At 59.1% G+C, this 14,123-nt stretch overlaps 1 protein-coding gene across 2 annotated transcripts in view; it reads left to right on the plus strand.

Annotated features, from left to right (window-relative positions):
- Positions 1–7,580: 7,580 nt before the first annotated feature.
- The window catches only part of SLC16A2 (solute carrier family 16 member 2), a 42,945-nt gene continuing 36,402 nt past the window's right edge, over positions 7,581–14,123 (plus strand). For both annotated transcript variants that reach the window (XM_055727839.1, XM_055727840.1), the window contains exon 1: positions 7,581–7,926. In XM_055727839.1, the coding sequence (XP_055583814.1) occupies positions 7,596–7,926 (331 nt within the window). In that variant the 5' untranslated portion in view covers positions 7,581–7,595. The remainder of the gene's footprint in view (positions 7,927–14,123) is intronic.

The following is a 14,123-nucleotide window of genomic DNA, read 5'->3' on the forward strand; positions in this document are numbered from 1 at the left end:
AAGGCCAACAGCACCCTGGCTGGTAGCCGAAACAGCGTGGCCAGCAGGAGCAGGGCAGTGACTGTCCCTCGGCGCTGGTGCGGCCGCCCCTCGAGCCCTGGGGGCAGGTTTGGGCCCCACAGGGCAGGGGGGGCACTGGGGGGCTGGAGCGTGTCCAGCGCCGGGCAGGGGCCGGGGTGGGGGCACAAGGCTGATGGGGGTGGCGGGGGGAGCCGGGGGGTTCAGCCTGGAGAAAAGGAGGCTCAAGGGGGAACCTTCTCGCTCTCCACAACTACCTGAAAGGGGGGTGCAGCGAGGTGGGGGCCGGTCTCTTCTCCCAAGGAACAAGTGACAGGACAAGAGGAAACAGCCTCAGGTTGTGCCAGGGGAGGTTTAGTTGGGATACTGGGAAAAATGTCTTCACTGACAGGGTTGTCCAGCACTGGGACAGCCTGCCCAGGGAGGCGGTGGAGTCACCATCCCTGGGGATATTTAAAAAAACCTGCATAGATGTGGTGCTTGGGGACATGGTTTAGGGTGGACTTGGCTGTCCTGGTTTAAGGGTTGAACTCAATGATCTTAAAGGTCTTTTTGAACCTAAATGATTCTGTTATTCTATGCTATTGCCCAAGGATTTTCAGTCCTCTCCTTGGTCATGCCCCTGAGCCAGTGCTGGGCCACGCTGAGATGCCATTTAGTGCAACCACCTGCAAGGGCTTTGTCTCACTGCATGGGGCTCTGTGGCAGTGGGGCTGGAGGTCTGGGGCTGCCATCTCCAGAGTCCCTCTCTTTCCAGAGCCCACGGTGCTGCTTGGCCTCAGACCAGGTCAAAGCCTTCAGCTGGAGCTGACAGAACCCAAGCTGGGTGGTCCAGAAATGCCCGCCCCCCCTCAGGGCTGTGCCCTTCCAGGCCACTCCAGTCCACACAACCCCCCTGTCCAGGTTCTGTCCATGCTCCAGCCCCGGTGACTGGCCTGGATATTCCAGGCTGGCCAAGGAGTGCCATGAATGACTAGCTCAGGGGCCAGGACTGCAGGAAAACTGCACGGCTCTGCCTGTGCCAGCTGCGCATCCATGCCAGGGATGCCAGAAGAGTCAGGGCAGGCTCTGGTGACCCCCTACCCTCTCCTCAAACCCCTGGCTCTGCCCCTGCCCAACCGGGCAACCAAAGGGCATCTCTGGGCTGGCGGTGCAGCAGAGCAAGGCACCGCACAGAAGCAGCACATTGCTGTAAATCCAGCCGCTACTAGAGGGCAGAGCAAGCCAGGCGAGCCAGGTTTTGTAGCTGTGCAAGGAGCTGAGATGTGGGAAACCGTGTTTGCTTCCCCTTTCCCCTTCCACTAAGGCATGTGGGGGAAGGGGGAGAACTTCAGCAGCGCGAGGGATGATCTGTGACATGGTTTGAGGTTTGGAGTGGGATGACTCACGCTTTGATTTTTTTTTTAATTTTTTTTTTCAGAGTGCTCCAGGGCTGGATTAACCCGTATTGGTAAGGAAGGCACTGCGGTAAGCAAGGTGGAGAAAGTGGGGTAAAGCTCCCTGTTCTCCAGCACATCAGGCTCCTGTACCCCCAGCACTGCTGCGACTGCTCCCGGTCCTCGGCAAGGAGAGAAAACAGGAACATCAAGAAAAGAACACAACAGAAAACGTCCTGTATGGTGGTGGTATCCCGAAAGGGACAGCTGCTACCTTCTGCTAACCCGCTAGGCTGGACCTAGGGGTCTGGCCCAAGGCTGTGTCCCATCCCAGTGCCCGTCTCTTTCACAGGCAGCAGCGTAAGGGCAGCTTTAACGTGCTCAGGCAGGTTTGCAGCCTGCGCCAGCCCCGGCCACTGCACCCTCACACCAACCCACCCGTGGGTGCCCTGGGGACCTCCCTCCGCTGGCCAGGGCAGCTTGGCCACTCAGGCTGGCTGCTTCGGATTCAGCCTGGGCTTCCTTGGCTGGCTGTGCTGTCCCCATGCTGGTGCATGAGCTGGTGCTACCCGAGGTGTTTTCATCTCAAAAAATGAAATAAAAGTTTTCCCTGACCCTCACAGAGGCAGAAGCGCAGCCAGTCAGGGTGAGACAGGCTGATGCTCTTTCCAGGACCAACACCACCTTGTCACAGGGACAGGGATTCGGATTACTTGCCTTTGGCCGGGGGGTGTGAGCAGCCCCTCTGCCATAGCCCACTGCATCCAAGGTGAGCTGCCACCCCTGCCTGCCACCGTCCGTCATACCCAGCCCTTGCTTGGAGCAGCTCCGGGGCTCTTTGTGCTGCCAGAGCCGGCAGGAGCAAGTCAGCACGTCATGAAGCTGCAGACTGCAAAGAGAAAATCTGATGGGTGTCACAACCACTTTGGGCCTCAGCCCCAGGAGCCCCCGGTCCATCTCCTGTACCACCTGGGCGAGCGTGCTCACAGCTTGGAGAGCATGGGCAAACGAGCAGGCAGGGTGCCCGGGGTGGCCCATGCAGCTTGGCCATCTGGTTGCCACACTGCAGGGATGGGCAGGGAAAGGCAGCATGCCAGGGAGCATAGGCTTTGCTGCTGTGTGTGGGGACCTCTGCTGTCTCACCGCAGCCTCAGAGGGTGGCCAGGCCATGGGTGAGGGGACATTTTGGCAGATGGTCTGTTGATGGGAGGTCCTTGCATATCTTCTCTGCCTCTTTCCGAACTCCACAGGTTAGGAAGTCCTTTTCCTGTGCCTTTTCCAGCGCTGTGGGAGGGGATGCTTTGTGCCTGGTGTCCCTGCCATTGCCAGGGGTGCTGCAGTGTGGTTCGGGCAGGGTGCAGGCAGGCAGCAGCACCCTCAGCCCAGGGCCAGCCTTTGCCCAGGCTCTTCCCAGCTCTGTGCACAGCAGGTGTGGGGGTTTTACCCAAGATTTTTTTTTTCCTGTCCCACTTGTAGGCTGGGTTTTAGACCAGTTGTGCCCTCCTGCTCGAGCTCAGCTGCATGAACCAGCCACACTGATGCTTCTCTGCTCCCAGCGCTGCTCACCCTGGAGATGTTTGCACTGGCTTTGCTCTGAGCCATGGGGCAGGAGCAGGCAGCCCTCCTGGCCAAGCAGCTCGAAGAGATGCTTCAGGCTTGCCACGAACAGCGTGGGGCCAGCCCCGTGCCGTGCTGGAGGTGGGATGTGCCCCCCTGCTTCCAAACCGAGGAGCTGATGGGGAATTCACTCACTCTGTCCCTAGATAAATCATGCAATTATTTGTTACCACCACTAATTAAGGAACCACGGGAACAACTTATCCTGCAGGCACAACCAAAAACTTCTCTGCTAGTGATGCCCTGAACATCTCGAGGTTTTAACATACTTGAGGTCAATGATGGCTCCCGCATTGGAGACACCAGGGACAAGTAGGCACGCACCAGCACAGCAGCACTGAGGTAAGCACCCAGCCAAAAACCCTGCGACTCCAACCCTCCATCCCGCTCAGCTCAGCAAGCCAAGCCCCGTGCATCTGGAATCGGATACCAGGAGGCTGCCAAAACCTGGCTGCTCTTTGGTTTGGGTTGCAGACCCTCAGCTGGCGCAGGAGGAGGTGCTGGGTGCCATGCTGCTACTGCCGCACGTGCTCACCTACTGCACAGGCTGCTGCAAGGGGTGAGGTAATCCTGGGTAATTCCTGACTTCCCTGGAAATGCCTCCAGGCCACGATGATTATCGCTGTAATTAGCCTCTCTGATTTTTCTTGGTGTTCTATAAAATATTAATTTACAGCTGGATCCTTGCCTCCTTTGTGTGCCGGCTTGAGCTCTTCCCATCAGCAGAGCACCTCTGGCACCTCTCGCCAAGGTCCTGTGGGGTTACACGGAAGAGCCAGGCGGCTGCTGGCGGCTGGGTGGTGGTTGGGGTTGGTGGCTGTGGCCAGCAGCTTCCACTTCTCAGAGCAACACGTTCCTGTAGCTCCTGTTTCAAAGGAAAGATGCAAAACCAGTAAAACACTCACAAAAATGCCCTTCACACCTCTTCATCTGGACAGTGAAGGTGAGCAGGCAGCTAAACCACTCCAGAAGCCCTTTAATACAACATGCATCCACCCCGTTGCTCTGTTTGGGCCAGAAATAGGATTTTTGCTCAACTGCATGGTAAAGCAGGTGGGGCAGCAGCTGTGGCTGAACCAGACCACATTCCCCACCCGGCCTGCAGCTGCTGGAGTGAACATGGTGCTCTGATTTCCACCATTCAAATGAAGCCAAACGTGGGGCTCAAAGGTGCCCTGAAAATCCACTGCTCACACCAGCACTTTTAAGTTGCCTCATTTTTCAGCCAAACAAAGTAGCATCAACTTCAATCTTGCTAACAAGGTGGAAAATGCCATTTCTAGTATTTTGATTCCAAACATTGGGAAGGTGAGGCAGAGAGAGGATGCCATGGCATGGGTTTTGCCTTGGCCAGGTATTAGGGGTGGCAGCCCTGCCAGTGTCGAGGTTGCTCTCCTTTGAAGGCAGCACTAGCTGCACTGCAGGTCCCGGTACTCTCGCTGCCTTCTCACCGTGACAAGCCTTGGGCTCTGGACTCTGCTGTTGCAGCATCCCTGCCAGTGGGTGACTACTGCTGTGTCCCTTCAGGGTGCCCCTGTGTTGGTTATGCCTCTGGAATAATCTATTTGTTGTCTTTGTGAGGCCAGATCTAACAGCTGTCTTAACTACGGCTGGAATCCAAAGGGAAAAGTGTTGCTAATGACGGGAAGGGTGTGTGCCCCGCGTGCCAGTGTCTCTGCTGGGAGCTGCTCACTACCCGAGCTGTTTTCCTGGTACTTTCGGTCAAGCAGCAGATGACGTCAGCGACATTTTGTCCTCACGATGGCCCTACATGTCCCCGTCCTGCTGTGTAAAACCTACTGAAACAAAGCCAGGTTGCGAAGCCACTAGGATTTTGTATTCTCCTCCAAGGCCACGTCCCGCCGTTGACGCTTCCCAGGGTGTTTGCATAAGATATTTCCATTTGGTCACTCCTCCCCTTCTGCAAAACCAAACACATGCATTTTGTAGCTGCCAATCCCTTTGGCAGAGGCTCTGGCACCACATTTTGGAGACAAGCAACAAGCTGCTGACAGCCATGCTTTGCCCGAGCAACTGGAGGCCCATTGGCTGTGACACAAGGCGCTGCCTGCCAGCTCGCCAGGGTCATCGGATGTGGGTCCTGGAGAGCCTGGCTCAGCCGCAGCCCTCCGCCCACCCTTACCGAGCCAGCAGGCTGGGGGCTTTGAGGAAGGCTGTGCTGCAGATGCAGCAGGGTATTTTATCACAGTGCAACCAGGGAAAAGCAGCTTTATCTGTTTTTTCTCCTGGCATTTTGTTCAGTTTGTGGTTAGAGCTGCATCTGGGCATGATGCTTCAGTCTTACACCAGTGAGCAGAGCCGCTTCTGCCTGATGCTGCCAGAGCTTTCCAGGCCGCAGCTCCCTCCCGGCTGAAGCCTCCACCAGCTTGCCCGGCTCAGCCCTTTAACCCCAGCCTTCATCCAGCCCCCACCCCATGATTTTATCCCCTGCCTCACTGGTGTTCAGTCCAGCCCAGAAAGCTGCAGGGATGCCTGACACAGCCAGTGACAGCAAATGCTCTGTCAAGACGCCATGCGGCCAGCAGCCAGGAGAGATGCTGCTCGGTAGGGTTTGTGCGTTTAATATCAACCCTGCTGCTTCCCACTCCACAAGAACCTTCTGCAGCTCCGGAGGGGTGAAGCCTCCGTGAGATGGTGTATGCTATGGCCAGGGGCTCTCCCACCTCTCTCTCTGCTACTTTTAACCCAGCTCCAGCTCTGCTGCTGTGGGGAATCAGCATTTTGGGAGGCAGCTGCCCTGCGCACAGCCCGGGGTAGCCCACCCCCCTTTCCCTCTCAGACCGCAGGGGCTTAACCAAATAAAATCAGCCGGCCAGCAACCTCAGCCGGCCCTGTGGCGGAATAGCGCTGCGGCTCCCCGTGTCGGCAGAGGGCAGTGGAAGATGCTCCCAGCCCGCCGGAGCCTCCCGGCCACGCTGCGGCGGTGGGGATCCGGGGAGGAGCCTGCCGGGGAGGAAGGGCAGTGCAGGCGCAGTTCCTCCGCCGGGGGGGCGGCCCCAGCCCGGCACCGCCGCCGGGTGCCCAGCGGGCGGGGGGGTCTGGGCGGCTCGATCCGAGCGGGAGGGCGGGCGGAGAGGGCGCATCTCCCACCAGCTGCCCCCCAGCCCGGGTCCCGCCATGGCGCACGCAGGCTGCCGGGAGCCGGAGAGCCCCGCTCCGCATCCCTGGGGCGGGAAGCGGCGGCGGCGGCGGGGTAGTCCCGGAGCTGGCGGGGACCTGCGGGCAGGGGCAGGGCGGCGGGCCGAGGGGAGGTCCGATGTCCCCCGGGGGCTGCGCCAGGCTGGCGACTGCAGCAGCGGGCAAGCGCCTTCCACCGCGCAGCCCACCCGGTGCCGCTGTGCGGCGGTGGGAGAGGCGGGAGCGGGGGCTGCCCGCGCCCCCCCGCCGGCTCCGCACCCCCCCGCCGGCTCCGCACCCTCCCCGCCGGCTCCGCACCCTGCCTGAGCCCCCCCGCCGGCTCCGCACCCTGCCCGCCGCCGCGCCAGGCGCTGATAATTAATATCCCTGGAGGTAAAGAAAGAGCAGCGTGAGGTTGGGATGTATTATTTTACCCTGATAGGAATCTGACACCGACACAGCCATTAGGGTAAAGAAAGAATAATAACTTAGACTTGGCATATATGAAAGTGGAAATACCTTCAGCGTGTGAAAAGACAGGCTTTAATATATTGGTGGGTTTGTAATTATTTACTGAAAGAGGAGAAAAGGCAGCGCTTACTGCAGAAGGAGACAGAGGCGCGGGAGTGGCTTCCCGCCGGCTTCGCATGGCCACCGCTAGCCGGGCCGGGCTCCAGCGCCGGGGTGGCCACGGGTGACCGGGGCCCGGGGGACGCCTCGCGGCTGGCATCGAGCCACAGCGTCCCCGCCCCGCCACCCCGCATTGCGAGGCTGCCGGGGCTCGGAGCTGCTGTCCCCCAAAACGCTCTCGGGGACCTGCCGGGCCAGGGGATGCCGGCGAGCCCTGAATCCCACCGGCAGGCGGTGGCATCGCCCCCCTGGCGGCGCTGGGCTCTGCCGCCCGCCCTGCTCGCTGCCGCCGCTTCGCGCACCGGGGCGGCGGGGAGCCGCAGCATCACCCCGCCGCGGCCGTCGAGGGCCCCCCTGGCCGGCGGGCAGCTTCGTCCCGCGGGATGCTCCGGCAGCCGGGCCGAGGGGGGGCCGGGGCTCTCCCGCGCCGGGGGGACGGCCGGTGGCTCCGGCGGCGCGGCGGGGGCGGTGCTGGCGGCGGCCCGCCCCGGGGCTGCGCCCGCCGCGGGATGCGGCGGCGGCGGGGCGGCGCGGCGGCCCGACGGGCGATGCGGGGCCGCGGCCGGGCCCGGGGCCGCCTCTGAGCCCCGCGGGCGGGCGGCGAGCGCGGTCGACGTCGGGGAATCGCCGCCCGCAGCGCGCCGGGCCCCGGGGGGGTGGGGAGCGGCGGGCGGCCCCCGCCGCAGGTAGGGACCGGGGGGCCGAGCGGCGCGATGGAGGAGGAGGAGGAGGATGGAGGCGGCGGAGGGGAGGCGGGGAGTGAGGCTGCGGCAGGAGGGGGCGGGCGGGGGGGGCCGGCCGGGGGGGGCGGCGGGCATGTGGGACCGGCTGCGGGGCAGTCGGGCGGCGGGCGGCGGCCGGAGCGCGGCCGCGATGGCGCAGCGCGGCGAGAAGGGGCCGGCGGCGGCGGGCGAGGGCGAGCCGCGGGCCGGGGCCGGCGCCGGGGCCGGGGCCGAGCGGGGGCCGAGCGGGGCCGCCGCGCCCTTCCAGCCCCCCGAGGGCGGCTTCGGCTGGGTGGTGGTCTTCGCCGCCGCCTGGTGCAACGGCTCCATCTTCGGCATCCACAACTCCTTCGGGATCCTCTACATGATGCTGCAGAACGACCTGGGCGAGGGGGAGAAGGACCCCGCGCTGGAGTTCAAAACAGGTACGGGCTCCCCGGCCCCTTCCCGGCCCGGGCGGGGCCGGCGAGGGGGCCCGGGCGGCCGCTCGGGGCTCGCACAGGCGGGGCGGGCAGCCCGGGTCGGGTCGGCGGGGCCGGGGCGGCTCTGCTGCCCGAGCGCTCCCGGAGGCGGCAGGGCTGCGAGCTCCTTCTGGGATGCGTTCGGCCGCGATCGCTCCCAGCCCCCGCCATCCTTGTAGCCGTGGCTATATTTATCTCCAACAGCATCATGTGTTTCTAAGCTCTTATGTACTCAATTAAAAGTAATTCATCTGAAAAGCACGCCCTTAGCTTCTCCTGCCTGGTGTGTTGTGGAGTGAGGAGAGCAGCGTTGGTGATCAGCTGGTGTGTGCGAGCCACCCCCTTGTATTTTTTATTATTATTATTGGTATCTTGTTGGGGGGGGGGGCTTTTGAGCTCTGGGTTTGCCTGCCGTATCTGCCGGCTCGCACCCGGGGGTGGCTGCAAGAGAGCATCTGCCTCACCAACACGCTTCTTCCGAGTTGTACGGCAGTGGGAAAGCTACGTGGGGCAGGTCTGGCAGCGCTGCCAGCACACTCGCACCCAGGCCAGCCAGGGTCTCCAGTGGCTAATCTCCCTTAATAGCAAGACCCACAAAGTGCACCCGGCTGGGTGTTTTGGTAGGACCTACAGGCTCAAGACCATGTAGTGTTGACACGGAGAAAAAGGATGTTTTTCGCTGCAAAGACCCCCGCTGTTTAAGTAGGCTTGGCAGGGGGGCATCAGCCTGCCGGGGTGGTGGCCCCAGTGGGTCCCTGACATGCTGGCATCGTGAGGCTCAGCCTTGTCCCACTTCTTGTATCCTCCCAGAGAAGATCATGCCCATCGTTGCGATGGACACCCATGGCCCGCCTTGCTTTTATCGGGCAGGTAGAGAGGCAAGCACTTGGTGTTGAGGGAACCTGCTCGTGGTGGTGTCCTCACCCGGGGTGGGACGTGGACAGCGGTCAGAAGCCAGAGTGGGAGTGTTGCAGAGAGAGGCCGTGCTGCAGGGTGCGTGAGGACCTTCAGGTCTTATTTTGGGGACCAGTGTTGCCTGCATTCCCTCCGTTCAGCTGTCTCATGACTGGTGATCACGACGATGAGCGCACCGGGATGAAATGCATTGCCGGAGAAACGGTGTGATCATGTAATTATGGGCAGTAACGGAGTGCCGCAGAGAGCTGCGGACGTGTGGCCGGTTGTAATTAGGGTGATTGATGGGCTGTAGGAGTGTGCAGTGTGATCCCCAGGAAGCTCATCACGTAGCTCTTGGTTTCCTGCTCCCTGTGATTGTATCTAGAAAGCCTAAGGCAGAGCTCTAAAGGTAGAAGCGTTAACAAAAGAAATTAAATACTGCAAGTTCTGGTGGTTTAAAGGCTCTGTGCCCAAGACGGAGGTTGCAGGAGTCAGCATCTGCCTCTTGCTCCTGCGATCTATTTATTTATGGCTATGACCGCACAGAGACCTTGAAAAAGAAAGGTGTGTGGGTGTGCGAGGTGAACCCGGGCTCAGTAATTAAATTGCCTGGGTGACGAATATATGCATTTTGGTCTGGGTGCTTAATGAAGAGAGGCCGTTCATAACCCCTGCACTGTGTGACACGCCAGCGGAGTGCTGCCTCTGTGCTCAGAGGTTGCGGTGCAGGGGCTCGGGCAGCGGAGGGGAGAGGTGGGGGTGATGGAGCCCATCTGCAGCAGGGAGCGCGGTACCTCGGGGGTTGCAGCTGCACCGTCTGGGGCCAAGGACAGCGAGGTGCAGTGTGGGGCCCCCCTCCAGCCCTTCCTTGCTTCCACCCCTCCCCACTCAGCGTTGCATAATTTCCCCACGGTGCTCGTTTGCGTGCAAACATAATCAGGAAAATATTATAGCTCCTTTCCAAGCGCTAAGTGATATGGCCTTCCTGAAAAGACCGGCGCTGTCTGTTTGTCCTCCAACACTGGTCTGCTCCTGCCAGCTGCAAGCAACAGCCGGGCCCCGGGCCCCCCCTTGTTCCCCATCAAGCAGGAGCAGGTCAGGGGAACAAGGACCCACTCCCTGCTCCAACTAGCATGCGGCCATGGGGACATCGCTTAGCCTTTTGGCTCTGCTCTTAAATCTCCGCTCCGTTCTCGGGAAGGTGGGTTTGTACCAAAGAGGGGGTTTGGAGGCAAGATGGGGAGTAATGCTGTAAGGCGGTCAGGCATCCCTTTAAAAATAGGGTTATGTTTATGCTAAAGCAGGTACTAGTCTGCACTAAACAATAGCCGCCCCAGCACATGGCTATAATTATCAAGGTTTATTTCTTGTTTGCATTGGTCACGTTTTCTCGCGTTTGATCTTGAGAAACGCAGGATCCGCGGAGTTCAGATTTGGGGTCAGGCTTTGAAAACAAACCCTCTCTCAACAATGCATTGAATGCATAGGCTCCTTTGTTTAAAGAAATATACTGCGCTGCGTATGTCAACAAGCAGCACCGGGCTGAGGCGGGCTGGCTGCTGGGACCACCGCGTGCCCCTGCACGGTGGGACACCAGAGCTGGGACTTTTACAAGGCACATTCTGTGCTTTGGGATTTGTTTTCTTTCGGGGGGAGTGGAGGGCTGGGGGGAATGCTGAGACTGGAATAAAAAAAAAACCCCAAAAACCCCATGTGAGCACTCAGCCAGGAAAAGAAATACTGGTCTCCTCTGCTGGAGAGGTGTTGAGTGATGCTTGAAAGTGTTTGCTGGGAGATGAATGGTGGTGTTTCCCTCTGGTTGTGCAAGGCTCATTCCGGTGACAAGGGAGCCATGGGACACGGCCGCTCCGATGCCAGTCCTGCCAGGTGCAGGCTGACACTGAGCCAAGGGACAGATGAACCATCCTGGCACGTTCATCTTCCCCAGCTCCAAAAGCCAATTTGAGTGGCAGAACAGTCCTGGTAAGCATTAACTGGGCCTTGACCCTCTTAAATCGATGACTGCTCTGCCGCTGCTTGGACACGCTCCCAACCTCGGGAGATGTGAGTGCAAGGGGAGCCTGGGCCAAGCCAGGGCTCTGCCCTCAGCCGAGCAGGTCCCACTTGCACCCAGGGCACCCCAGGGTCCTGGCGAGGGGCCCCACCTGCCCGGGGACTGCCAGGAGGGCAGCACTTCCTAGTGCATCTTGTTCCTTCAAATGCATCCTTGGTGCTGTGCTTGGACATCTGGCAAGCACTGGCAGGGCAGCCTGGAGAGGCATATTGATTTAAAAAAAAATGTTTATCTATCTGTTTCTTCTCCCCTCCTCTGCTTTGTGTCAATATCCCAGCTATAGATTAACTCTCTTTGCTTAATATTTAATGTTCGGTTGCTGGAATTAGGAGCTGCAAGCACTTGGAGGGATGGCCTCAGGAGCTGGTCTGGTTTGGCTGCAGCTCCTCTGAGTGTGTCCATGTGTCCAGCAGCGTCCTCTGGTCTGTGTGCAGGAGCCTGGGGAGCCGGTGCCCCGTTTTAGCCAAGTCACAGGAGCTGGGGAGCAGAGGCTGCTGGAGCGCCCCGTGCCCGGGGAAGCCGGGCTGGTGCATGGACCATAGCCCTTGGCTTATTGTACCTCTTTGTGGCCACAAGGCCAGGGCATAGCTGGTGTCAGTCACCTTTATGCCTGAATTCCCATCTGTTCTGGTGGAGAATTTCTTTGTGACCAGTGATTTCACATCCTTAGGATGGGTGAGCTTAGATGGACAAGGGTGTTTTTACACCAGCATCGTAATGAAGGCTTGGTGGGAAAAAGGGAGTTTGCTTCTTGGAGAGAATAAAGTGTTTCAGTGCTGATAGTGATAGATGGGGAGGAGAAGCCACGGGCTCCTCGCTGGGCCAAAGAAGAGTCCCAGGGTGGGTGAGCATGGCTGGAGCACTAGGCGCTGAGAAGGGAAACCCCAAAGAGAGTGTAAATCACAAGAGGTGATTCTTGGAAATGGTCCCAACTAAATTTCGGCGGTACTCCATGGCCCTAGTGAGACCAAACAGGGGCAGCTGCCACGAAACTGCACTTTATTTAGCCTGCTGTGATAAAAGACATCTACCCTAGGTGCTAGGTTTCAGCTTTGGGGAAGGTGAGGGCACCCTCACTGACACTCTTAAATACAAATTATGATCCGGTGATAGGTCTGAGATGGGTATCTGATGGGTATCATCACCCGGTGCTGGTGCTTGGGATGCTTCCATCTCCTAAAGGTGGTACGGTGATTGTCACCTTCTCACCCAAATCTGCAGGATTTGAGATTTTATTTATGGCCAGGGAGCTGCACTGGCCCCATTTCACAGATGCATTGGCCGAGGGTGCTGTGGACCTTCCTGGGTGCTTCCCTACATCCATCCAGGCTTCCAGCCCTGCTCCACATTTCCTAACCCCACAGAGGCATGCGCTGTCATGAGCAATAGTTATGTAGCCCAGACAAGGATGTAAATCCAGCAAAAAGAGCCCCCCCAAAAGCCTTTTATCACCCAGCCCTGTTGGCTGGGGAGTGCAAAGGGCACTGTGGAGCTTTCCCAGCTTTACTGGGAGTGTCATGCAGTGGGATGCCAGTGTGCCAGTGTGCCAGTGCTGGGCTTTCCCAGCTCAGCTTCTGCCTTGTTTGGAGCTGGAGCTTGTGATTGCACGGAAACAGGGGCAAATTTCTGAGGAACTGGGTTTTTGTCGCTTGAACTGAGTGCAAGGTGCCGTGTGAGATAAAGCAGCCTGAAAAGCAAACAAAACACAGCCGTGTCGTTAAACCTGGTTCTTGGGGCTGTCGGGAGTGATTAAGGTTATTAGGAGGCCGGAGTGCTGATTCTAAGGGAGGGTCTTGTTTTTAAAGACTGCAGGGGCCCTCTCAACCAGCACGCTTGACATTTTAGTGGTTTTTAATTTATCTTCAAGTGTCCTCTACCAGCCAGCGAAGGAGATGCTCCAGTCTCGGTTGTATTTCTCGGTGGCCATCATCCTCAAGTGGTGGTATCTCCCGTGATCTTGCTGCAGTATATGAAGAAGTGGTGCATGGGGTTGTGCCCTTGGTTTGGGTTTTTATTTTATTTTTTTCGTCCTTTCAGTTACAAGAAAACAAACAAAACCACCCCACCTTGCGGGGATTTGCTCGTAATTTAAACTAAGGTGCTGGGTTTCAGCTCCATTGTTGAGACTGGGAGGAGGAGGAGGGATTGGAGGGCAAAGGGGGTGGATGCTGCAGTGTGCAGAGCCGGGATGGATGCGGAAGCATGGGGTGAGACACAGTGTGGTGCAGCGCCGCAGGGCTGGGGGGATTAGCAACAAAGGAGCAGTTTCATTTTCCCTTTTTGGGGGAAATCCAGGAGTTTGACAAGTCACCCTTTAATCCCCTTAAAAACCATCAGCAGCTGGAAGCTGATCATCAGCTGGGGCGGTTGACGTCCAGCACCTTAAAATAGACCTGACCCATCAGGTTGGGTGAAACCCCGTAGCTGGGAGGCACCGCTGACCTTGCTGGCAGTGCCCGTTGGGCCGGCTGCACATAGCTCATGCAGGCGTTGTCACCTGTCTCCTGTCCCCGGGGCAGCTCCGCTGGCTCCCTCCCTCCTTATCCCACATGTTACAGACACATCCATTCACAGGGCACATCCAGCTTGTGGGGCGGCACCGTCGGGCACCCCAGCCGTCGGGCACCCCATCCCACCGTGTACCAGGCGAGTGGTGGGAGAAGCCATCTTCCCAAGAGTCTGGTGGTGTGATGGAGACCACCAGGCTGGTGGATGCGGAGCCAGGGCTGACGGATTCCCTGTAGGGTTTGTAGGACTGTTTGGGGAAGGAGGAGTAATCGGGTTTTCCACCATCCCAAGGCTGGTTTTGTATCCTGCAGTGCGATTCCCACTGGGGGCATGGGTGGTGGTAAACAAGGTCCGCTCCTGCCCTGCTGACGGGGAGCTAATCCCAGTGGGATGGTGGCACTGGTAGCTGCTGTGACTGGGGCCATTCGGATCAGTCAGCACTGTCTCAATATAGGGCCTGGGTAACCTTTTGCTTTTTTATCCTGGTGACTCCTTGGGACCTCTGCCAAAGCGGCGTGGCGCGCGTGCCAGCCGTGGAGTGACAGTGCAACTGGGTGAAGCGATGCGCGGGCTGATGGGGACCTCAGTGGCGCTTGGCTCAGTGCCATGGGCACTTGCTCTCACCCCCGCCTCCACGTGAGTTCCCAAAACAGCCCCCCCGCCCCTTGTTGGAAACAGCTGA

The sequence above is a fragment of the Falco cherrug genome, chromosome 15, assembly GCF_023634085.1.
Source record: "Falco cherrug isolate bFalChe1 chromosome 15, bFalChe1.pri, whole genome shotgun sequence".
NCBI classification, from domain to species: Eukaryota; Metazoa; Chordata; class Aves; order Falconiformes; family Falconidae; genus Falco; species Falco cherrug.